Raw genomic sequence first — 25727 nt, forward strand, 5'->3', positions numbered from 1 at the left:
TGTAGCCTTGTGGTTACACGCACTTGTTAGTAGACTTGCGATTTGAATGTTGTGAGTTCAAATCCAGTACGGAGGTGATTTTCACTGCTAAAACTTTAATGCTGTAACTGGACAGACATATGACAGACAAACATTAAGACTTATATATATATATATATATGTATGTAAATTCCTAGAGTTTAGTATTCTCTTTTTTATAAATATACTCAGGTATGTTGACCAGCCCTCTCTAATACCCATGATACTCTGGAGGCAAGCTACAAGTGTAGCAGATATTTTTGTAATCGGAATAAAGAATAATTCACTTCTAATAGAGTGCAAAGTTAGTTGTCTGCCGCATCAGACTGTCAGACTGCCCTGAATACTTCCAACTTCTGCACAGCTATCCACGAATGTCCTTGAATAGATTTATTAGGACAAAGTTCATCATTATCCTCAATATTCTTTATGAAACAATAATGACTGCCTCTTTACACATTAGCCGCTCTAATTAGTAATTCTGCTCCGACACAATCTACCATTCAGTACCATGTACTGCTTTCAATGCACCCTTCCACCTGAATGAACCAACATGTCTTCTGCTTAGCCACGGCTCAAAGCTCCAACCTTTCTGCTTGGCCAATCTTCAGACAATACAGAAATGTTTAGTTCCGATTGGTAATGATTTGAAATTATAAGATGTGCAACCAGCCTTGTGGTTCTGAATTTGCATGAAGTTGAAGTTAAAATGTAAACAAAAATAATTTAGTAAAAGCTTTTGCATTTCATTGCATGATGAAAAGATGTGAAAACTAAAAAATAGTCAAATGACCCACCCTCCAACACCAAGAATGAGAAAAACTACAAATTATCAAAGTTTTTAAAAAAGAAAGATCATTTTTAGATCTGTAAACCAGTCAGCATAAAGTATATTTTTATCCAAATACAGACATTTCAGTAGCTGTACTAGTCACTGTACAGCTTGAGTAATAAAATAATTTCCCCTTCAAGTATGCACTAATTAGAGATATTTATTGACCGAACAAACGTATTCCTACCTGCCCAGTGTGTTGCCTGTAACTGTATTAGGGCTCGGAGACTTGCTCATGTGTCGTGGAGTAACACCAGCTCCTCTGGCCTGTTCTCTAGGCGTTATACTTCTTATTTGTTTGTAGGGTGACACACTACGTCCCGACCTACTAGGAAGCTTACTATTTCGACTAGGGCTGCGTGGTGACTTGCTACCACTATGGTAGCTGTTTGGATGAAGGAGACCACTGTTAGACCCTGCACCAGTTCCTGGAGGTCTTGGCATAGTCTGCCGAGACTTGCCGCTGCCTTTAGGTCTTGGAGAGAGAGATGGTTCGAGCACCACTGGCGATTTAACATGATGAGTGTTGCGAGCCACCACACGAGCATCGTCTAGTCGTTTCACATCATTCCTCAGCTTCTGTAGGTATGTCTTGTCATAGAAGTCATTGCGGGAAAATGGAGTAAAGACGTTTCGCTGTGCTTGGCTCATACCATCGGCTGGCAAGCCTAAACTGCAACAGACACTCCAAGCAGTCTAACAGCAAGCACTTTGTACCCAAACATCTTACCATATGAGGTGAATTACATGTAGGTTTGACTAAAACTAGTAGACAGAGCTAGGTATTGGCTAACTTACCATTCAGAGAAAAGCACTGTCACAAACTCGGTGGCTGAGGATGAGAAACGAGGACGATCTAGAGCATACAAATGTTGCAAAGCAGAAGTTAATTATTTCTTACAATCGAGCGAAATAAAGAATGAGTAAACAGACCATCCAATATATTGATCTGTCAGCGACAGAGGGTCTAAAGCCAACTATTGTTCAACCACCTCATTGTTATCTATAAAGAAGAACACAAAAACCAATATTTCATCTATTAATGTTGTATTGAGGTTGTGACGTAACACCAGCTAAATATTTATATTAAGATTGTGTAACCACCAATATACCAAAAATCATGACTGACAACCAGTTATAGAGGCTAATCAAAACACCAGCTTCTTGTAAATTCTGGATTACTGTAAAATAATGCTTTCCTCAAAGAATCCGTAGCCTTTCCTACTCAGGCTTACGTGATACCAAAAAGTTTTTTTAAGCTATCCAATGGCACGATCTGAAAACAGCATATTTGGAACATGACTGATTTTTTTCTCTGTAACACGTGGCTTGCTTCGTAACTTGAAAGTTTCTTGCTATTGACGAATCAGTTTGCTGTTTCAAAGGTAAGGCAAGACAAAAACATTGCCACTTCCAGGAGTTGTCAGCTCTGGTTAGAGAACAAATGAAACACAAAGTACGAAGACCATGATTGTAGTAAAAATATATTTGTCTAAAAGTCGTGTAATATGGACATACAAGATATATAAATACAGTGTTGACTAGATTATATAAATGTAAGAGCAAATGCGTGGTACAAGCAGCTACTTTCAGGATAATCAGCTGATATACGCTTAGCCTGTGCTTGAATACCGAGTTAGGAAGGCACCTATAAAATTCATGTATTTACAAAAACGAGCTAATACCGTCTTCAGAGTATTCACCATTAATCATTGGAACTTCTTTTTCTTTTTAGCCATCTTTTTCTTCTTCTCTCTCTCCTCCATCTCCATATCTTCTAAGTCTTCTTTCAGCCCAAGTTTAGTGCTAGACAAATACAAACGCGTACAACGGTACCCATTAAAACTAATTGTCATTGCAACTTAACGCCATATACTAAATAATATGTTATATAAGAAGATGCTGGAGATTGAGATTTGAAGGAGAGCCAGTAATACGATAAAATATGTAACAGGAAATTTTGGACAATGCTCTCGTTATATATAGACTAAGAGTTAGCTCCCCTAGCAGACTATTTGTATATGGTATGTTCCAGGTTTGTAAAGATATACGACATAATTAATGGTGCAAGCATTCACAGGTGTATGCTGAAAAATAAAAAAGACATCAGTTGAAGTCAGCTGCCGAAATCTCTTTACAAATTCCAAGCAATTGTAGATGTCACATATGAATGTACTTTACTTGCCGTAGGTTTTTGCTGATATTAATCCAAATGATGGTGAAGGATAATTAATTGTCACTTAATATATTAAAAAACCGATTACAAATGCAAACTGCATTAAAAACTTGTTATAATAGTAGAAAATGTTCAGCATGCCAGATATAGAGACATAACTAGCACAACAGGAGTGCTGAGATGTTATTATCTAGAGACATAACTAACCCAAGAGGAGGGCTGAGATGTTATTATCTAGAGACATAACTAACCCAAAAGGAGTACTGAGATGTTATTATGTAGAGAAATAACTAACCCAAGAGGAGTACTGAGATGTTATTATCTAGAGACATAACTAACCCAAGAGGAGTGCTGAGATGTTATTATCTAGAGACATAACTAACCCAAGAGGAGTGCTGAGATGTTATTATCTAGAGACATAACTAACCCAAGAGGAGTGCTGAGATGTTATTATCTAGAGACATAAATAACCCAAGAGGAGTGCTGAGATGCTATTATCTAGAGACATAACTAACCCAAGAGGAGTGCTGAGATGTTATTATCTAGAGACATAACTAACCCAAGAGGAGTGCTGAGATGTTATTATCTAGAGACATAACTAACCCAAGAGGAGCGCCATGATTGTTAGTCGACACAATTGAATTTTAGGAACACAAACATCGATTTTAAGAATTTAACATTCATCTTCAAACAAATTAACCAAGCCAGCATTCAGCAATGTAAAAACATGGGCTAGAAAGTAAACCTTTTGTTGGCTCATAAAGAAAAGTTGAAACACAACTAAGTCTGAAGTAGGTCAAAGGTCGACTCATTTTGGGTTTCAATTATTTGAAAACTTTACATCACTAACTAATTACACCTACATGTAACTGGCACAAAAAATCTAAATTAATTTAAATCACCATAAGTTCCGTTATATAAATCAAAAATTTGATACCAAATCCCAAGTTTAAAAATCCATCCTCGACTTATAGAGCAGTCAGGTTTTTCATGACACAAATCCTAGTAAAATTCAACTTAAAAATCATCGCAAATCAAAATTACATGATATGACATAGAGGGATTTATTTATAAAATAGTAAAATACTAGTACTCCTACTCAACATGAGATGGATCAAACACTAAGTCCATTCTTCCCCATTCAAATTGTCATCATAAGGATCCTCTACTGGAATAATGTGTATTTTTTGAATTTAATGCTTTTTTCATTGTATCTGCCTACAAGCCAATACTTGGGTAATCCATTTGACACATCCACTATCGTCCATCCATTCTCTTGTACATGAATCACGATTACTGAAAGAAACCTGTTTTGCGTGATGACTTTTCTGTTAAAAACATACATACCCTAGGACACTTATATTTCGCTAGTATTTAGTTTCGTGAGTAGCTCACAGAGTAAAATTTCGAAGCAACTTAATTTCGCAGCTCTGATGAGTGCGAAAATATAGTGATGTGAAAATAAATGCAGTGGAACAAACATAATTAGATTCCTCAGGTTCAGTTCACCAATAAAAAAAATTTCAATTTGCGACTAGTTTGTAATTGTGAACCGCAGGTAGAATGGTGTGGGCAAGGTCGATAATGCAATTTGATCGCTTGCTGCCATTTGTTTCTTGGACTATCAACAGGCCTGTTTTCACTGGGGCAGCTAGCCGGCTGAGCCGCCCCAACTTTTTGGGAATTTTTTACGGTAAGTACAGTCCAACTCGGATAACTCGCCCTCAGATAAAATGTAACATTTCATCTCAAACACAAGGTCAACTCAAACGGATTTGTTTGGTCAGTTCCAACGCAATGATAAATTCCTTCAGATAACTCGACCTCAACATCATTTATACAAAAAGTCATTTGCCCAACGGCCATGGACGCGGTTTTTATCGCTGTAGAATATCACTTCATTCCAAGCCATAGAGACAAACATCAACTTCTAGTAGTTCTTAGGCATCATTATTATCATCATCAGAGGCAAAATATTTTTGTTAACGGCTTTTATAAAGGTTTGCAGAAGATTAAGTTTTATCAAACACCCGCTCGGCCATGCCCCATCGAAAGCGTAAAAGCCTCCGAATGAACTTAAAATAAAATCCGCAAAATTGATCTTTGTTAAAACGCTCAAAAGAAAAAGATGTCTTTTTTCTGAGAGTTTTAACTGCGGTCATGTTTTGCCTATTTTAATTAAAAAAAGGTCTCGTCAGTCACATCACTTAAAACAAAACAAATCTCAAAAAATTACAAGTTATTGAAGAGGTGTCAGTGGTGAATCCAAACCTTTCCAGAGCCATGCTGCTTGTGTAGTACTGCGAGTGTCAGTGCATGTGTCTTATTTTCTTTCAACACACGGTGCTCACTGCATTGATTGATGTCCCCAGCAAACGATAACGCTACTAATGCGTGTGCATTGACATCAAATTCCTATCATTATAAATCATTCTTGATGGGAAAATAATCATAATTAATTGCAAAATAATAACGTAATAAATTTTGACAGTCAAATTATTTTGTTGGTTTATATTTTAACGATGCTATAGTGGTCGTTAAAAACGTTAAAATAAATGTCGTTATAAAATTCCATTCTACAGTATCAATGAACAAAGCTATTTAGTTTCGCTTTTTCGCTCGTCTGTTATGATAGTTTAGTTTCGCACATGAAACTTTCGCGAGAGAATGACACCGCGAAAACGCGAAAGTTAGATGCCGCGAATACATAAGTGTCCTAGGGTATTATGAAAGGTGGCAGTTTCATTCTATTGGCGAGACGGGCCAATACGATGGTGATGTATTGTTTTCCATGCCTTGTGGTCTTCACTAAAACTGTCACCACACCTTTTGTTAACTGTTGTACATTTTGCCGATGGCACAAACATGAGAATTTTTTGCTAATGGCATTTTTGAATGCCATTTTCTCTAATTCCGACTGAACTATCAGGGATTGAACGAATTGAGCCAGAGAAGGAAGGTCGACTTATACGGCAGGTACATGTCAAAACCAGGATTTTTAAACCAAACTTTAGACCCCGACTTGTATGCCGAAATTTACTGTAATCTAATAATTTTAGCTAATCTTAAATTAATAGAGCAACGGATATTCCTCTTCGATTCAGTTTGACAACAAGCACATAGAATAGTATGACATCAAGAACTTACAGAAATCCTGCAATATTAATTGTTGGTGTAAAATTGTAGGTAGTAGATAATAGAGTTGCATACCCTTACCTTCGCACTTCTTCCTTCATTATATCAGCAAAACCAGCCACCATCGTCCTATCATCAAAGTCTTCGTCGTGGTATCTGTTGACAAAAAGGTGAGAGTATAATAACATGAAACTAGTACATATTTCTCAAGTGTTAAAGCTTGACAGCGCTGCTGACCTGCTCTTATCGTAACCGAAGATGCTAGAGATGGCAGCAGAGTAGTCAATCGCATCCTCATCCTCTCCATCAACTATGAAGCCCTCCAAGTCTTCATCCTCGTCATCGCTGTCTATGAAACGGTGGGCCGGCTTCTTTTTTACCTTTTCTACAAAATAGTAGATAACTTTAGGACAAGTACCATTGAAATCCTTTCTCTATGCTCACCACAGCTGATTTAATAATGATAGTCAGAAGCTATTGCAAAGCAGCCCTTCAACAACGCCCTAAATCATGTAAGCACACATAAATATTCTAGCAGGTCACCCAGCAACTAACTTTCAGTATATTACAAACTAGAAGGATTTCTATGACAAGTATTTTCTATTTGGCGCTCAGGGTGTTTCAAAAAACTCTACGGAACTGGACACCACCATGTTTCACATAAAACCTATGGAACTGGACACCACCATGTTTCAAATAAACCCTATGGAACGGGACACCACAATGTTTCACATAAACCCTATAGAACGGGACACCACAATGGCCACTAAGTTCATGACACTTGGACTGTACACTAAGAAAGATATGATTTCTGGGACACACCAGGATGTAGCTGCAATGCAGTGTCGAGTAATGTCCTTAGTATATGAGGGAGACCTTAGGTTTGATGGTGGGACTGTGTTACGGAAAGGTTTCATCTAACCTTTTAAAAACCTTCTACGGGTAAAGGATGCCAATAAATTGATCTCACTACTGAAGCCAGATAAAATACTATTAAAACTACATTACAAGAAGTAGTGTAGTTTAATTATTTCAAATATTATTATTAGATTATAAAAACAGGTAAAATATCCATCTATCTTTAAACCTCAGATGCATTGAAAAAATAACGCTATGGCCTTGACAAAATGGCCAAGTCTTTAGCTAACCTTCCCAAGAAATACCAACATGGTCAATGCAAGGTGGTGGTTTAAAATAATTTGTCTGGAGTTAGTAAAGATCATTACAAAATATCAGAAAACTTGAATACAAGAAAACTATAGAAGTGCTCTAACCATAAAATAGAAGAATCAGGCTTGTACCTGAAGCGCTCATACATAGAGTGTTGTTCATACGCAGAGTGTTGTTCATACAAAGTGTTCATATGCAGAGTGTTCATATATTGGATAGAAACACGTTAAGTATTCAAACATAGAATGCTCATACACATAGAGTGTTCATACATAGTGTCCAAACAAATAGGCTACCTAAACATAGAATACTCATACACATAGAGTGTTCATACATAGTGTCCAAACAGATAGAGTACATAAACATAGAATGCTTATACACATAGAGTGTTCATACATAGTGTCCAAACAGATAGAGTACATCAACATAGAATGCTCATACACATAGAGTGTTCATACATAATGTCCAAACAGATAGAGTACATAAACATAGAATGCTCATACACATAGAGTGTTCATACATAGTGTCCAAACAGATAGAGTACATAAACATAGAATGCTCATACACATAGAGTGTTCATACATAGTGTCCAAACAGATAGAGTACATAAACATAGAATGCTCATACACATAGAGTGTTCTTCAAAATGTTCATATGCACAGAAATATGATACATAGAGTGATCATACACAGTATTCCATTGTACCACAACTTCCAACCAAACCTTATTGAATCAACATCATGTTCTGTGAGCAACCTTAGCTTTTCTTTTTATCAAAAGCTCATCAAAATATGTAGTGGATAAGACACACCACATGTTTATAAAAGCAGTTTGAATGTAATGAACCAGTGTTTAACCCGCTAGTTTGTGGTGTAGTGTAGTTGATACAACGCCAAACCCTACCGCTTGCAGTCCCTTTGCACTGTGTGCATATTTTATATCAATATGTATGGTTCTTTGTTTCTCAGCCCAAAATCAACTTAATGTGAGACACAGACTATGCCACAAAACAAGGAGAGCAGACATTCTGTACATCTTTACTTACCTTTTGAGCTCCATGACTTAGCTTTAATTTGGTCCCACGTCGACATCCCGGAATGCTCAGTGTTCTTGACCTGTGCACTGGTCTTGCCTGTAAGGATGCACGGTAGCTACTAAGGCATTTTATGACCTCTTTTCTGAGTCACATTAGTAACACTTCTCATCAAAAGACAAGCTCTATAAGTGTGTAAACCTAACACAAAAGGTCATGGATAAAACAAACAAACCCTTTGACACAAAAACAAAATCAAAAAATTTGACAACTATTTAAATACCATGAACCCTTTCACGCAGCTTATATAATACAACTACAACTATCATGGAATTAAACCACAACTGTAAGGAGCAATGGATTGTCCCCTAATGCCCATCTCCATACAACTACAGCAAAAACACAAAACCTAGTGAAACAGATTGCCCACTAGGGTAACTTACTAGTGAAACAGTTTGCCCACTAGGGTAACTTACTAGTGAAACAGTTTGCCCACTAGGGTAACTTACTAGTGATACAGTTTGCCCACTAGGGTAACTTACTAGTGACACAGTTGGCCCACTAGGGTAACTTACTAGTGAAACAGTTTGTCCACTAGGGTAACTTACTAGTGACACAGTTTGCCCACTAGGGTAACTTACTAGTGAAACAGTTTGCCCACTAGGGTAACTTACTAGTGACACAGTTTGCCCACTGGGGTAACTTACTAGTGACACAGTTTGCCCACTAGGGTAACTTCATAGTGAAACAGTTTGCCCACTAGGGTAACTTACTAGTGAAACAGTGTGCCCACTAGGGTAACTTACTAGTGACACAGTTTGCCCACTAGGGTAACTTCATAGTGAAACAGTTTGCCCACTAGGGTAACTTACTAGTGAAACAGTGTGCCCACTAGGGTAACTTACTAGTGAAACAGTTTGCCCACTAGGGGAACTTACTAGTGAAACAGTTTTCCCACAAGGGTAACTTACTAGTGACACAGTTTGCCCACTAGGGTAACTTACTAGTGAAACAGTTTGCCCACTAGGGTAACTTACTAGTGACACAGTTTGCCCACTAGGGTAACTTCATAGTGAAACAGTTTGCCCACTAGGGTAACTTACTAGTGACACAGTGTGCCCACTAGGGTAACTTACTAGTGACACAGTGTGCCCACTAGGGTAACTTACTAGTGACACAGTTTGCCCACTAGGGTAACTTACTAGTGAAGCAGTTTGCCCACTAGAGCAACTTACTATCTTTCGGAGTTGGGTGCTGAGGTTTAGGTTTATCTTTTGTTACTGCATCAACCTTTTGTGTTTTTTCGTTTACAGAGTTTTTCTTTATATCTTTTCCAGGCCCTGCAGCATTAGGGGTGGGTTTCCGCCCTTCCTTGAGAGCGAGCTTAGCCATTGCACTTTCTAAAAATACATGTAGTTGTTGTCCTACAGAAAAATCATGTCAACTATTTATTAAATGACACAAGACAAAAATGGCAGTTGTGCACTCCTGTGTAATAATCTGTGACGAGTTCAAACAATATTTAATTCATTTGTCTAGATACAATGGCAAATGAGATGACAACAGCTACCGTTAAACAACCACGCATTCTCGAAGCTATTTAAATTTGGTGGAACATCACAGGAGTGAGTTAGCCAGTACTGCATGCTGCATACAAAAATACAGCAGCAAATAGGACATCAAAGAGACAATACTTCAACATAGGAGACAATATATGTGCTGTCTTAGAACGATAATGAGTGGACAACTTGACTGTCCCGCTAACTATGAAGACCTACAGCTAATCAACATGAGGGTGTCATACGATGTTGCACCCTACAACACTTAACAACCAAACGCTCTCATATAACATTTTATGAATAATGTAGTCTCAACAGAGCCATAAGTTGAATAGGATGTTGAGTGTTTTACGATAGTCCGAGAAAATACAAAAGATTAGAATACTGAGGAAGGGAAAAACTGACTACCTGATAGCATAGGTTTCTTGGCAGGCTGAACAGCAGGCCGGTCCCCTCTCCCTTCGTATGGACGTTTACATGTCTCCTTAGGCTTAGAGCTAGTATTTTCAGCAAACCGCTCCTTCTTGTGAATTGAATGAGATTCTTTGCGCTTGTCTAGCGACAATGCACTATCGGTTCCAGTTGCTGATGGCTTGGTTGAGTGTTTATGTTTGCTCACTTTACCGTTTAACACTTTCTGCTTTTCTAAGTTCTTATCACTGGATGTCTTTGTTTCTTTGAGCTTCTCGTCCGACGAATGATGTTTGCTATGATTTATAGACTCATTCTTTTTATGTATATGGTTGTTGGTCGGAAAACTAGGAGAGGTGAGAGAAGATGGGTCAGTCTTAACTTTCTCTGCCATTTTCATGAGATCGTGAAAGCTTGGAGGGTTTACTGTAGGTTTAGGTTTCTTTGCTATACTCAGCTTTTTCTTGGTTTCTAATGGTTTTGCAGCCGGTCGGATTTTATTGTTTGACTTTGATTCCGCTTTATTTGATATACTCTGCATCTTGTTCATAAACTGTTTGTGTTTCATCTCATGTTCCTTACTATCATATTTAGGTTTGTCAATGCTTTTCGGTTTTACCTTCATTTCAGCTGTTGATTTCTGTGCAGATGAACACCGCATTGAGTATGTACAACGCATATTCATAACAGCAAAAGAGGGAACTCTAGTAGCCTAATCAGCAATTATACTCTAGATCTGAACAAGCATAAAAATTCATGCCGACTGCTCATTCCAATACCTAAGTTATGCTTACCCAGGCCTATTATAGGTATCACATGATATAAATAGAATAACTAGACTGTGCTATAACTACCTTGAGCATGTTCACAGGTTTTGCTGGGGGCGGAGCTTTAGCCCTCATCTCCTCTTCCTTTAATCGTTTCTCCTCTTCCTTTAATCGTTTCTCCTCTTCAGCGCGTCTTCTCTTCAGTGCCTCAACATCAACTTTCTTCTTCTCCGCTTTTTTGGGAGCAGAAAGCTTAGTCTTTAAAACCAGTTCTTTCTGCGCAGACATTAAACCCCAACTATGCTTAAACAACCACCGTTAGCATACAGTTGCGGTTTGACAGCAGTTACAAGCAAGGCATTTCTGGTACCAGCTCAAAGTAGTGTTAGAACAATAAAAGTTGAAATAAACCTGGTATTTTGCATTGGCACTGTTACTCTGTGCTGCAGCCATTATCGATGAGAAATCCATGGCTGCAGGGGAAGAGATCGTCAGAAGTTCTAGAGTTGCAACTATTTCATCTGTATAAAAAATAATAAAGCTGAGTAGATGAAGAATAAAGCATGATTTTTTATAAATTTACAAACATTTTTTACTGGGGAATCCCTGTGTGGTAAAATACTACAGCATAAACTGAAACTGCTTGGTGTGTAACAGTAAACACCCTTGAAAGGACCATGCACAACCAAAATTTTAACATTAAACATCTTAGGAGATGTTAACTTGCTGTGATTTGGCTCAAGTTTTTTACTGTAAAAGAAACTCCCTCCAATTCAGGCATTGGTTCAGAATGAAGCTATTTATAAATAACAAGCTTGACAAAATTTATTGATGTAATTATCAAAGATTCCCATATAGACAGGCCCTCCAAGATATATCTAGCATACTATTTGCCAGCCTAATATTTTACTTCAAAAGATTCAAGCAATGTAGAATGCCAACAAAGGTCATATCATCCAAGTAGTTTAGTTTCATTACCAGTAGCTTAATAACCAGACATAAATATGCTCAGGGATGGTGAAATATGTAGCATAGCTTCATAGCATTCTAAGCTACGCTAGTCTTCATAGCATCTAAGCACAAATAATTTGAATTACATTTTGGGTAGTGTATGCATGATCTGTTAAAAATAAGTATTTTTATGCTTCTTAAGACTTACTAGGTAGTTATAAGAGACTGCCAAAGTCAAAGCTGCTTCAAACTGGTGGTAAAAAAATGCCTTTCCTTTTCTCTATATAGTGCAGCCATACGACATAAAGCTTGGGCAAGCAGGTTTCTAGGTATGGTTAGCAAAGAGTTCGAAAGTATATTTGTCACCTAGCAACAGCCTAAAATGCTTTTTAATAATTAATAAAGATGTGACCATATGTATCAGCAGTTCAATAGCAAACTTTTGAGATTTTTCATGTTAAAAGCCCTACAAATGTTTGCAAAACATTTCACCAATCAGCAAAAATTAACAACTTATAGTGAACAAGTAAATCCTGTAACACTGCAATGAATATATTATGACAGTAGTCTGAAAAATGGCATTTTCACTTGAAAAAATTAGTATTGATATTAACCACAAATTTATGTGTGGGTGATTATCAGTATTAGACTTAGGAAATGCCGAGCAGCAGGCAAGAAGACATCAACTATTTTACTGAATAGATCAGAGCTTGACATTTTAGTTGGCAGCTAACATAAGCCAATGCTGCCCTCCCAAAGAAAACATGTGTCATTACTTTAGCTTTTAAAGCTGCAAATTTGGAATTCCGCATTAATTAAAATTTGAGTTACACAACTATGACTTTTATCAGCTTATATATTCTCAACAAGATAGAGATAAAAAGAAAAATAAAGTTTTTTGGCATCTGCCAAGCATTAATTCATGTAGATGCTAGAGCCCAGACATAGTGCATGTGTAAATATCAGTTGTTAAAGGCTACTACAGTGTAATAGGAGTAGTAAATTTCAATTCCTACATAGAAATTTTGGTAACAGCCAACCACTACGACTTCCTACTGCAATGCTACCAGCTGGTTGCATTAGTAACTATATATTCATTACTTCTTATTTAGCTTAGCTCTTTTCATGTTTTATGGCCAAAAATGAAATTGCTTAAATACCAATTAGTCATAATACCAAAAACTAAAAACCAAAGCACTAGAAACTACCAAATATCCTGACTTTCAGCCATTACTTAAATGATTACCACTAGCACTATTTATTGGTAGAAGATTTCCACCACAATGTGTTGGGAATAATTAAGAAAATAGTTAAAGGTTGACTTGCAATAAAATTCACATTACAGTTATTTGCTATCAAAAGATTCACCATGTCTTACTCTGTTGTGTTGTAAGTGCCAAATATGTGGAAATGCAATTACAAGCTCTTAAAAGCTCAAAAATTGGAATCTCTTTATTTCGATGACGTAGCCACGAAATTTGGTTATCATCTTGTCACGTATGTTTTCGCGTGAATTGAAAGGCCAATACAAAGCTCAATAGAAAACTTATCATAGTACTAGTTTATGACAAACGCTTCGGGTTTTACCGAAGACCCCGTATCAAATATAGATGCTCGCTACTTAACAGTTTTGTTTCGGTTTGGTCTAATCGGCAAGTCGTAACCTGATCACGTGACTCAATACTTCGCAAATAATTTCTGCAGCACTTTTCGATTATCATAGGTGACCAACAGGCTCGTCATGATTATCAGACAATGATATGTACTCCTTCAAGCTAAGGCTCAAGTGACAGCATTACGATGACGATAAAACAGACGCGTAAGAACAATAGACATAGTTTTATTGAATGCGTGAAGTATATTTGTGAAAATATTTCGACGAATAAGGTTGCAAGAAAGTGTAAACAGAAACCATCTCTCACAACTACATCACATTTGAGCCGTTTTGGAAAGGGAATCCAAACTACAGCAGTCTCGTGTGGCTGCGATTTTCTGTTCGTTTTTGAGCTTTTAAGAGCTTGTAATCACCTTTCCACATATTTTGCACCTACAGCACAACAGAGTAAAACATGGTGGATTTTTTCATATCAAATAACGGTAATGTGAATTTTGTTGCAAGTCAATCTTTAAGATAATTGAGTGAGGAAACGCCAAAATGAGTTATTACATTTAAAAATTGCAAGATTTGTTAAATAAGGCCAATACCGTAACGGTTTTTCATTGGTTGTTATAAAAAATATGTGAGTTTCGTAATAAATACTTAATACCGAGTAATGTGTAACCAATGTGTTTTGCTATCGATTCATTAGGCATACACCTCGAACGTATCTAGTCAAATCTGAATAATGTGCTACGTATATACAGCGTCAGTCGTTCAACGCTTTTTCTCTGCCTTTATATTCTATTTAGTGTTTTGTATATTAAGAAACAATTGCATAACAATAAGCAGCAACAATGTTTTACTCTAGAAAGTATAGATCAAATAGAAAACGTTATTTACTATAACAGACGTTTTTTACGCTTATACGTTTTTATATTACAATATATGACCGAAAGTAATAATGGCCTTTTTTGTCTTTTATGTGCATGCTCTAAAGCATATAAATTATAACTTTGACTGTTTGTAACTTTATTAATTTGAAAACGCTGAATTACCTGCAAATTATTTGGCCAATGCCATGTTTGGATTGCATAAGATGATCAGATAAAGAACGTATCAACTAAATTATATTACGAATAGATAGCATTACCCAAAAATATATTATAAAAGTAGTATCTTCGTTGACTCGCCTAGCGCCATACAGTATTAGCAAATGAATATCAACAATAACGCATTAGGAATGTTCGGATAACATATGCCAGTGAATGGCAAACTCTTGAAAATTAACCGGAAACAAGCTGGAATAGCTACAACTCTCGCTTTCCGGGACGACAGTGTTTTTGAAATTGCTTTCACCTGTAAAAGAACTAAAAAGAGAGAAGACAATTTTTTATAAATTCGTTGTATTTCTGAGCTGCTCTCTCTTTTCTCAGGTCTAAGGAGGGACTTGTACTACATGAGCAAAAAACTGGAAATCTAATTATAGTATTACCAACAGAAACTCTGCGACATGCTTTATTTATAGACTTGCATTATAAATGAAATATAAACTCTGTCATTTGACCAAGCTAAATTGCAAGCAAAAGGATTTAACGAAGCATATATTCATTTTCTTTTGTACTTTGTTTTGTTTAAAAAGTTGGATTGAGAGCAATATGATTTGCTCTGTTTATACATGTGTACCGTTTCTTTTACACCATTTTCATTACTTGAGAATCCTGCATTGCTAGGAACTTGCAACGCTTGAGTGATGGAATGGCAGTCCCATCAACTCACAAGCAACATCATTTTGATAGAACGATGTCTAACCGTTTGGAAGTATCGGAAGCTAATTATTTTTGTCTATAAACCATGAAAGTTTAATATTCGAGGACTAGATTTATCTGTGAAACAATTTTGGAAAATTTGTTCATAATTTATCTCGTGAGACCAAAAACCAAATAGGATCTAGAATCTTTTCAGGGATTATCGTTGATTAATGATAATCCCTGTGCATACTGTCATTGAAATTAAAGTCAAAGCAAAAGAGGCAGTGCACCATCAGGTCAGTACCAATGTTATTCTACCCATGAAAATATAATGACGTTGCTGATACAAAGGCAGAGTGCAAAAATATATTGGCCTGTGTTAGGTTGACAATAACTTCAATTACTGAAAACATTGCTTGTGGGTATTAAAAATATATAAAAATAAAGATTTTGAATTTTAAAAATATCTTATTATCTGAGAATATTCATAAAATTGGAAACAAAAATCTAGGCAAACATATCACACCCACAACGATGATTTACTTATTAGCAATAAAACAATCTGTGAGATACGCACGGCTGCCATTTTGTATAAATGTATGGAAATAACATCATAATATTATTGATTTCGTTGCACAAAAGAAAATACTGGATGGAAGGTTCTGTAAAAAAAACTCATTTGAGTGTCAATGCTGTTTTATTTTTCCTGTCTTGTTGGTGTCAGCTCATGAACCCTTCCTCTTTTGCAACATCTAACAGAGCAGAACATAGCAAGGTAGTCTAGTAGTTGAATGGCTGCTAGCACACTAGCACCTAGCCATAGACCCATAGTTCCACCAAAGTCACCTACAAGTAAACAGTTCTTAATTGTTAGTATTGTTCACCTATTAACATGGTATAGCAACTTCAAGCATGTAATTCACAGCTGAGGTGTGTGAGAAGTGTAAAGCGGCAAAAAATATGATAGTTACCAGACATTATGAAGTATGTAAAGTTTATGTAAGGCATATAATTTAATTATGAATGATAAGTGTTTCTCACTTAGTATGTCCAGAACTGTGTAAGCTGGCACTTGAGTTATCTCCTCATATGCAAGGGAATCAAAGTATATATTTACAACAGCTAATTCTTTTCTGCAAAAAGTGCAACAATATGTATTAAAAATCTAATGAGGTTCATCTATGCAAAGGGCAGGCAGCAATTTGTCCGTAAGAAAAAGGACTATGGCCAATATGCAGGAGCAGTAAAATGTGCAAGATGGGCAAGAGACAACAACTTTTAAAAAACTTGATTAGTTAGTTTATGAAATGCAACCAACTTTGTATATCTTATGTTAGGTTAGGCCAGTCGCTATGAACTAATATGCACTCGAGCTAAAATGGGCATGCACGAGTGCTTCCATTAACATGCTCAAAAGCTCACGCGTACATGAACAAAAACATACATGCATTCACACAAATGGACATAAACCATTTTATTCCCACAAACACGATCACCTATTCACACTCACAAACATGCCTGCACAGACTGCTCCACCTATCATTCAGTGTGTAGTTTGCTTCATCATTACCTTTTGTTAGAACAATATTACTGTTGCTACATGATGAGATTTTCATGCATCAGCTAATCTGTGATGTAATATGCATCAGTCAATCTGTGATGTAACATGTTGTACAAAAATAACTTAGCTGTACTAACGTAGTCAGATTTTCCGGAATCGGGTGTGTCTTAGCCAACTTGTCTATAGTAGTTTGTCTTAACTCCAAGATAGACATGGTGAATGGATACTGGGTGGCATGACAAGGGTTCTGGCAGACACACAGGTCAGACTCCTCAATCTTTTCTAAAGTGAGGTTCAAGACGATATAGCATTAGGAAGAATAAGAGAAACTCGCTAACAAGAAGGTTGACGACAGTTTTGCCAATTGCCTTTGTATCTTTACAAAAGTAAGTCACAGAAACTCACTCAGCACTTCTACTGTACAATCGTACTGCTCAGTTGTACAGACAGAATAGTTCCCAGGACTCTCAACAAGTTTGCATGAGCAGTTCTGGTATATGATTTCCGTCTCACACTCTATCCTGCACCCGGGTACTGTGTAGTTGGGAAAGTATTTTGTGGCATGATCCTTCTCGCACTCAGTATACCGACCTCCCAGACCAAAAATCTATTAAAAATATTTGAAGGGACTTATTCAGCTTGAGCATTATGTGTTTTATTTTGTAAATGCGAGGTTGTCTCATACTAGGAGTTGTCTTATACTACGGGTTCCTAACCTAGAGGCAGGCAGGTATATCCCTGAACCTCGGTAGACTGAGACAAGGTTACCTAACTGCTTGTTATATGCTTACTATAAAAACACCAGACGATTTTTTGTATGACAAGTTTATAACTGGTTTAAAAGTAGTTGAAACAACTAAATCTTCATAAAAAATAAAATCAGAAAATTTCGAGAAGTACTTATTATAAAGTTGGTGTTCATTGATAATCTTAATTTTGACCTCTGCTAAACCATTACTATTGAACATGACACCAGTTACTAACCAATCATCTGTCTCCACAAATGCACTTACTGTTCAGAGCATAGTCAGGCTAAGGAGAGTATTGCCCTGTTACCTTATTTACTACTCTCCTTTTTAGGTCATGCAATGAGTCATCGCCGCTCATTTTAAACCAAGATCAAACCAAGTGCTGGATTACCTCACGCTGTTGTAAAGCAATCAAGTAGTGAAAGCCTGGGGCCAAGCCAAAGCCAAGCTCTTTGAGGAAGGGTGGCTCTATAGGAGAGTGTGCTAAAAACTTGAACCCAAGATCTTCTGAGTCTTTACTTTCAATATAATCATCTTCTTCATCGTATAAAACCATCTCTAGGCCATTTCCTTTAAAAAGTAATGTTTCTACAGATATCTCAAATAGAAATCCATAAATGTTTTTATAGTTTTCTCGTTTACCGATGTTTTAACAAGAGCCCATAAAATATTAGAATACATATTCATAAGAAGATTATTAAATTGACAAATACTCGTACCATATTAAAACTTTTTCATCAAGATCATGGGCATGCCATTATAAAAATTGACCAGACGCATTTTCTAAGTGACTCACTATAGCATTGCTGTCGACGTACTAAGTGACCACAACAGCTCTTTTCTACGAGCTGCGTCATACAAGCATAGACGTTAGGAGTAGATGAATGTCAGTCATATGCAAATGAGAACAGAACTCATTGAGCAAGTACTAGCTGACCCTGTTTACTCCACTCTTGAAAAGCTAGATGTAGGTACTGAACAGCATAAGCATGCGCTTCTAACTGCTACGCATTTGCTTATCTCTGTTAATCAGTTTCTTTCTGCTTTTAATATTGACTAGTCATTGTTCAGACTGATTTGTCCCAAGCAGCCGTACTATGTCACCATAACTCTGTGATTTGCTAGTTTGACATCACTAAAGGTATTGCAACACTCATGAGATGGCAGTAAATTGAATAATCAGTTGATCTTTCAAATTGGTTCTCTCTGCTTGGCAACATAATAAACAGTGACTTCACCGTAGTAGCTTCACCGTAGTAGGAAGATTAAAATTGCATCATTTTTAAAAGTAATGAAAGGAAAAAAGCTAATCTGAGTAAAATGATATATTATATTGTAGACAGACTAAATAAATCTATCTATTTATAACCAACTATGGCATATTTGCCATGAATCTGTGCAGAATATTATGCAACCGCTGACCATTTTCCAAGAAAAGAAAGTTTATTATATAATCAGTATCAAACTTTACTTGTACTTGTCTTTTTCTCTGTTGTTAACTAAGCAATACTATTGTGTGGTATTTCGATGACGAACAATTCTTTTTTATCTTATCAAGTGAATCCAAATGTCTTATCAGTAGCCGTATATCATTAGTTAGTAGTTGAGATAATGTTTTACAGCCAAATTCCTTCCCTCTGATTTAATTAATTGAGAGCTTAAGAAAATAAATTTTTTGGAATGTGTTCAAAGAAGTCTGAACTTTCATCTTTTCATGTGAAAACAGGTTTTGCTTTTTTATCTAAACTCTTCAATATTTTCTTATTAAAGTATAAAATTTAATTATAATAAGTTATTATTATAATTTAGTTTCTTATTAAAGTGTAATTCATTGGTTACAAGTGTCACCGCACGAGCATGAGTTTTAAACTAGTCAATTTGTGTCGTTCTATTTAATAAAGATGTAAAAGTTACCGCAATGAAGTGATTGGCTAGTCATCTCGCTTTCAGAAGGAAAAACTTTATTTGGCAGGAAACTTGGAAGGAATAATCTCAGCGGATTTTCATGAAGTCATAAAAAGACCACACCTACTGGCTTCAAGTCATCTTGTCAACAACAAAAGACAAAACATTGATTTTTCATCTAATATCTAACATGCCCGGAAATTAATAAGTGCTTATACATAAGAAGCTGGCACGATGAGACAGGTGAGTGGGCTAATAGTGAAAAGAAGCGAACTCCTCAGGTACATACCAGACCCAGCCTTGAGCAGCTGGTGGTCTCCAAGACTATTAAAGGTGTAGCACTTGCTGTAGTGTGTGTAGTCGACTTCCCATGATGACTCTTCGCATGACACACTTTTCCACCTGCAGGCCTGAACTAGATCCTCAAACCTGTGGGCGGTTCTGTTGTAAAAATCCTCTAAGTCATACACTTTGCCTACAGTGAACCGGTAGAGCGTTTCTTAGACAAACTTCAATAATTATTTCGAATTGTACTAAGCGTTTCTTATCACGGCTAGCAAAAGTTTGATAACATTGAGATAGAAAAATAAAACGAAAAAAGTTTTGACTGGAATCATGTTTCACCAAGCTATTTTACAGTTTGTCATGTCTAGCAGAGTTTAATTACTGACATGTTTACAAGTTGCTTCTAGAGACAGAGTATAGGTCTTACAGGAGTGACAACTCTCTCTGTTCAGATGCAGTACTACTCCTTTTGATTTTATAAGTACTCGTATTATAGTACATTGGCTAAGTGCAATAGTAGCTTGACAAAGTGCTTTCAAAATGCTGTAACGCTCTGGCAAGGGGCTATAGTACCTTGGCTGAGCAACATAATGCAAAGATAAGCAGATATCAGAAATTTTAACTGATTTTGAATTTTGGCAAGAAACTATTGTATCCAGGCATTCTAGTGCGAGTAAGTAAGCCAGTTCATAAATGACTTCAACAAAATTTAACAAAATTGCATTTAAATGAATTTAGTTATAAAAATCAAATGATTTTTTTCTACAATTAGATGATAATTTTTTGTAACTTATGCAGATTTGATGTGAGTGAGAGAGCAGCAATTGCTACATCATTTATTTTTCAAAAAACACGCTATCGATACCTGTTGGATATAAAGCACCAGTGCCTACCGGTACACGTGACATGCCACCTGTTAGTGGTTGTCTACACCTGCAGCATTTGATCTGATTGTGCCTGCTGATTTCTATGGTGCCTCCGATCTCTATCTATCTCTGATCTCTATCACTAGCTAGTCATCTAAATTATTTTATTCTGATAACCTTTCCTTTTACTCCTGCTATATACTACTTTACCTTCATTGTCGTCCGCTACTTGTTGCCAATCTCGACCAACAAACATGTCGTTGTACCAGTCCTCTGGATACAGCTCAGGATGAATGAGGGAGCGGTTAGGATAAGTCATTTCGAGATGAGGGCCCATTTCATAAATATCCCACAAGGTCATTTCACTTCTTTTGTGCTTGTTTACATTGCATATTGTTACAGCAGGGTAATCTAAAAGATTGTGAAGAGCTCGAATAACACATTCACTTAAAACTACTTGAAAAAATGAAATACTGTATAGCAGATGGAAGGACACGACTCCTTTACATAAGCACCACCTGATTATTCTGCCTATGAAGCTTTCATCAAGACCATGCTTATCACGAAACACGCTGTTTCAAATTGATTTTGTTTAAAAAAAGAAAACCGCAGACGCGTGTACAGTGGTGCCCCATGTTTACTAACTGATAATGGCTTTATGGCATATTTTTTATTAATAAGTAGCTAAGCATGTATATCATGCTAGATATTATATATAACGAGTAAAAACTGTATGAAATTTTACCTACAGGTAAAATTTCATAGATTTGTTACAAATAGATTTGTTAGTTATTGTCACGAGCACCTTTAATGGCTACGAACTGGGGAGTAACGACACGGCTGTCTCAAGAAGATCAATAAATTTCTGCCAATTGAATTCACAGGTTAATTGGAGGGCCATTATGGGTCAGTCACATTATACTTTAATGGAAATTAAGATTTTGTGTCACCAGGTGGCAGCGAGTAATCCTAGTAGCAAAACTTGTAGGCTTTGACCTTTTTGTCTGAGTATTTATGAGGACAAATGCAAAATCTAATTTATGCGGTACGAATGTATTGCGCTCTGCTAATTATAGTAGGGCGCAGGGCTAATTATAGTAGGGTGCAGGGCTAAGCTTTCTTGAGTGCTCCTTAATAAAATTTTAATGCTGTCAATCAATTGAGAAGTATTCATTGTATAAGCTCTTGACAATTGACCTCTACCTCAGCAAGTACTACACCAGTCATTGCTCACTATATTAGAGCTCTACGAACTAAGCTCTTCAAGCAAGATATCACCAGTTTATTTCTTTTTTATAACTTCCAAGATTCATGTTTTAACAACTTCAACTAGAGTGACTTTGTACTTAGAACAATGATCTAAGCTTCTATCAATGCTCAACGTTGAGGCTTATCTATATATATATTTCTCAAAGTTCGTCTGTTTTCTGTCTATAGCTATTATTAGAACAGCTGAGCTGGACAACAATGCAGACTCAAAGTCATGGCTTACCGTCATTGGAAGCCTAACCTTATTAACTAGCTTAGTGGAATTTTTTATTGGCAATATGCCAGGCCACTAGCTTGAAATGTACAGTTGTTTGACAAAGTTTTAAAACCTGTACAGTTGTTTTTATTTTTCTCTTAATTGATTTCAACTACACGACACACTTCTCTCATGATATGTAGTTTGAAAGTTAGAATGGCAAATGGTGTTATATGTTAAATACAAATCAATTTTTTGTTCAAAGACTCTTCTATTACACATTATTATACTCTTCTATGCCACTGTGATCAACGGCAGGAAAAATGTTTAATGAAAAATATCAGTAAGCCATTGCGATGAGTTACAGTTTCATTGAACAAAACTTACAGCAGAAATCTGTAATATCAGCCAACTTTTGAAACTAAATGTTGTACACCAGTCATTAGCGCAAAGCATTGGTTAATCTCAATGCAGTCAAGGAAAACATATTTGAGTAAAAAACACTTCTGTTTTTCTAGCCTTATCTTACGAAGCATTGATTCGATCTAAAACATACGTACATGTAAGTCACAACTTTGCCAACTAATTGCTTTCAGGTAAGAAAACTGTAGGCTAGTTTCCTTACTTGAAAGCTAGTGCAAGGAATATTTACCAAGCTGGTGTACGAAAGTGATATCATATTTGGTGATGTGGTTGTATTCAAAGTAGTATATGATTTGCATGGTTGTGTTGTTGATGAGTACGCCGAGAGACACCGTAAGTAGCAGTCCCCAGATTATTCTACGCACCTGAAAAGGTAGGAAATCTCATCAAATGAAGCCTTGCACAATTCTAGAAAGTTCTCTGTTACCTTTTAGAAAGACTTGGTACATGCATTATTTTCTTTAGTTCATACTAGCATTATAACAAAAAATATTCTTATATACATTGGCGATAAGGAAAAACACCATGCTAGCTAATTTTTTGACCTTGAATAAATTTACAGTTCACCAAGACGAAAATGGAGGGATGATGTCAATTTTTATATGTATTAGTTTCATGTCTAGCAAAAAAACTATTACAAATAAAAATTGACATCACCTTTCAATGGACATCACGGTAAACTATAAACTTATTCAAGCTAAAGTTCAACACAATGCAAAACGACCAAATCCCTCATTCTGAGAAAACACTAACAATAATTTTATAGATGTGATTGGCGCATGAACTCGACTACATAGTGGTAGTAGTGCAACTTCAGTTGCCAAAAAGACAGCTAGCGGTAACAGGAATGGCATCAACCTTAAATTGCCTTTGCATCTGAGCGTGTCTTCAGTCATTGAGGTTCCTTGTCACTGAACTCAGACATGCTCTTTTAAACACACACAGCCTCTGCAGGCACTCATTTCTTCGAGAAATTGATTCCTACATGAATGTGGATTAATAATACTCACAAGTCCATTTTCTCTTCTGGTCACCTGCCTTACTCCGTGAAAATCACTATCCTCAGCAAAGACTGTAAATTTAACCTTCTCTTCATCAACCATCTTTGAACGACCGATCTGGCTAAAGCTTACTTGAAGTTGTTTGTCAGCTAGCTTTATATACTTGTGGCAGCAGGCAACAATGGTGCCACTAATCAATTCTAACTAATTACGCTGCTTTATAAACGTACTTTGAACACTGCCAAAACACACGGTGAGGTAGGCTTCAACTGCCAAACTGAATAAGACCAGTGGTTACCAGTTGTCAATTGTAATTCATTTATTGAACAAGAAAGCCCATAATAGACACACTTAACCTTCAGCGCAAACATACTCACATCAATACTGGTAATTGTTCGTGTGAAGTAAAATAAAAGAAGGAGAAAGCAAGCTATTGGTTAGATTCATTCTATTTATCTTCATGTTATCCCTAATGCAACAGACAAGTATGAGAGCAAACACTGAGGAGTGCCAGTTGTGTTTAATTAGTCTCTTGACGACAGCGCAGGGTCTGCTGTCAACAAGAGCGCTGCTAGATGACTCTTCTTATGTTTATTGTTGTTGTAAGTTCATAGCAGAATTTTCCATCATCTTAGGCATGGTTGTGATAGGAGTAGGTTTGTACGATGCATCCTTCGCCTGCGAGTAGAAAAGCGAACCATTGAAAAACCAATTAAAAATTAAAGTAAATTATATTGCGATTTTATCACATGTGATGAAATCTTACTGTTTTTGCGTTCATTTATGATAGTATGTAAAAATTTGCAGCAATTATTGAACCTGTGTTTTGTTGACAAGGCTAAAACTTTTACCTATTGATACTATACCATACAACATTTATTATATAACATATACCATATATCATATATCATATAACATACATCATATAACATATATCATATATCATATAACATATATCATGCATTTTTCACTAAACAAAGATAAGCACATTAAACTTTGGTCTATGGTTGAAAGTGTGCAAGCTGATTTTTACCATGATTTGGGCACTTACATGTATATCTATTGTCATTTATTTCTAAGAGAGCTGTCCTCTCATCCTGTTGCAATAACTTTGTTTGCTCACTATTATTTACAGAAAACATCCAATGTGACTGCAATACTGTTTGCATATAAGCCAAATTGATAGATTTCATAGTAATGACTAGTTTTACTAATATAAGCTACAAATTGAATTAAAGATTTTTGTTTCTCAAACCAACTATCTCTTGCACACAGTATATATTAATATTTTACATATATTGCATGCAAATGACAAACCAAAAATAGCTTACCGTTTCTGTCATTGGCACACTACCCATCCTACAAAATGAAATAAAGGTTACAACAACTCCAAAGGTATTTAGGGATCAAAAGATTTAATCTTGAAATACACGTATTCCCCATTATAGCGGCAATCTCCACAACTAATGCATATTTGCGGTAGAACATACAACTATTGAAAGGTTTAATAATGTACGTAAATTGATGTGCATGTACTTACTTCTCCTTGTTTTGTCTTATCTGCTTTTGCTTGCTCTCCAAATCAGATATTATTCTGTAAGAATAAATATTTTCAATTGTGACATGCTATATGTTGAATGCTGTCATAGCGAGTTAACCATTAATTAATTTACACATGTAAATTAATTAATGGTTAACTCATTACATAATCATTACAATATATTATTACATAATGATATGTTGTATAGCTGATATGTAAGTATTGATGTTAACGTCATAAATTAGTCGCAAGAGGTTACTAAAAAAATGACTTGTTCAAAATTGTTAAACATACTCCAGTAAATAAATACAACTTTACAGCTTTCATTAAATCTTAGTACAAAACTAACAAACAAGCTAATTGAGGGGAGTGTGTTTATATGTTTTGACAATGTCATACAGGTATGTATGTAATTAGTGTCTTATAACAACACTTACACACCTACACCTAATCAGCTATGACTAATCGATAAATATTTACCAATTTTAGATAAATTTTAAAGGTCGGTTGGTTAAGTTTGAATTTTTAGCCA

The 25727-nt window shown here is 36.1% G+C and overlaps 2 protein-coding genes across 3 annotated transcripts; both read right to left on the bottom strand.

Annotated features, from left to right (window-relative positions):
• Nucleotides 1-2316: 2316 nt before the first annotated feature.
• On the bottom strand, nucleotides 2317-14929 carry LOC137406676 (protein SPT2 homolog). 2 transcript variants are annotated; one of them, XM_068093298.1, is made up of 9 exons: nucleotides 14803-14929; nucleotides 11513-11622; nucleotides 11189-11377; nucleotides 10332-10974; nucleotides 9600-9764; nucleotides 8377-8463; nucleotides 6399-6546; nucleotides 6243-6317; nucleotides 2317-2656 (listed from the first exon to the last, which is right to left on the bottom strand). In XM_068093298.1, the coding sequence occupies exons 2-9, from the start codon at nucleotides 11570-11572 to the stop codon at nucleotides 2560-2562; spliced, it is 1464 nt and encodes a 487-aa protein (XP_067949399.1). In that variant the 5' UTR covers nucleotides 11573-11622; nucleotides 14803-14929; the 3' UTR covers nucleotides 2317-2559. The 2 variants fall into 2 exon arrangements, with proteins under 2 accessions (XP_067949399.1, XP_067949392.1); XM_068093291.1 differs by having other exon boundaries at nucleotides 14708-14880.
• Nucleotides 14930-15750: 821 nt separating this feature from the next.
• Nucleotides 15751-23783, bottom strand: LOC137409830 (acid-sensing ion channel 1C-like). The gene is made up of 9 exons (XM_068095594.1): nucleotides 23665-23783; nucleotides 22884-23019; nucleotides 20977-21177; nucleotides 19905-20090; nucleotides 18102-18280; nucleotides 17367-17568; nucleotides 17099-17243; nucleotides 16442-16533; nucleotides 15751-16246 (listed from the first exon to the last, which is right to left on the bottom strand). Exons 1-9 carry the CDS (start codon nucleotides 23755-23757, stop codon nucleotides 16098-16100), a joined length of 1383 nt encoding a protein of 460 aa, XP_067951695.1. The 5' UTR covers nucleotides 23758-23783; the 3' UTR covers nucleotides 15751-16097.
• Between the last annotated feature and the right edge of the window lie 1944 nt (nucleotides 23784-25727).

Source organism: Watersipora subatra, chromosome 1, assembly GCF_963576615.1.
Source record: "Watersipora subatra chromosome 1, tzWatSuba1.1, whole genome shotgun sequence".
Lineage (NCBI taxonomy): Eukaryota > Metazoa > Bryozoa > Gymnolaemata > Cheilostomatida > Watersiporidae > Watersipora > Watersipora subatra.

Coding starts and splice junctions, on each gene's coding strand:
- LOC137409830 (XM_068095594.1), bottom strand. CDS start 23,757: ATGGTTGATGAAGAGAAGGTTAAATTTACAGTCTTTGCTGAGGATAGT. Junction 20,091..20,976: donor AGTAGCGGACGACAATGAAG/GTAAAGTAGTAT, acceptor GGTTCACTGTAG/GCAAAGTGTATGACTTAGAG. Junction 18,281..19,904: donor GCTGCTCAAGGCTGGGTCTG/GTATGTACCTGA, acceptor TACTTTTTAAAG/GAAATGGCCTAGAGATGGTT.
- LOC137406676 (XM_068093298.1), bottom strand. CDS start 11,572: ATGGATTTCTCATCGATAATGGCTGCAGCACAGAGTAACAGTGCCAAT. Junction 10,975..11,188: donor AACCTGTGAACATGCTCAAG/GTAGTTATAGCA, acceptor TCATCTGCACAG/AAATCAACAGCTGAAATGAA. Junction 6,318..6,398: donor TTCGGTTACGATAAGAGCAG/GTCAGCAGCGCT, acceptor TTTTGTCAACAG/ATACCACGACGAAGACTTTG.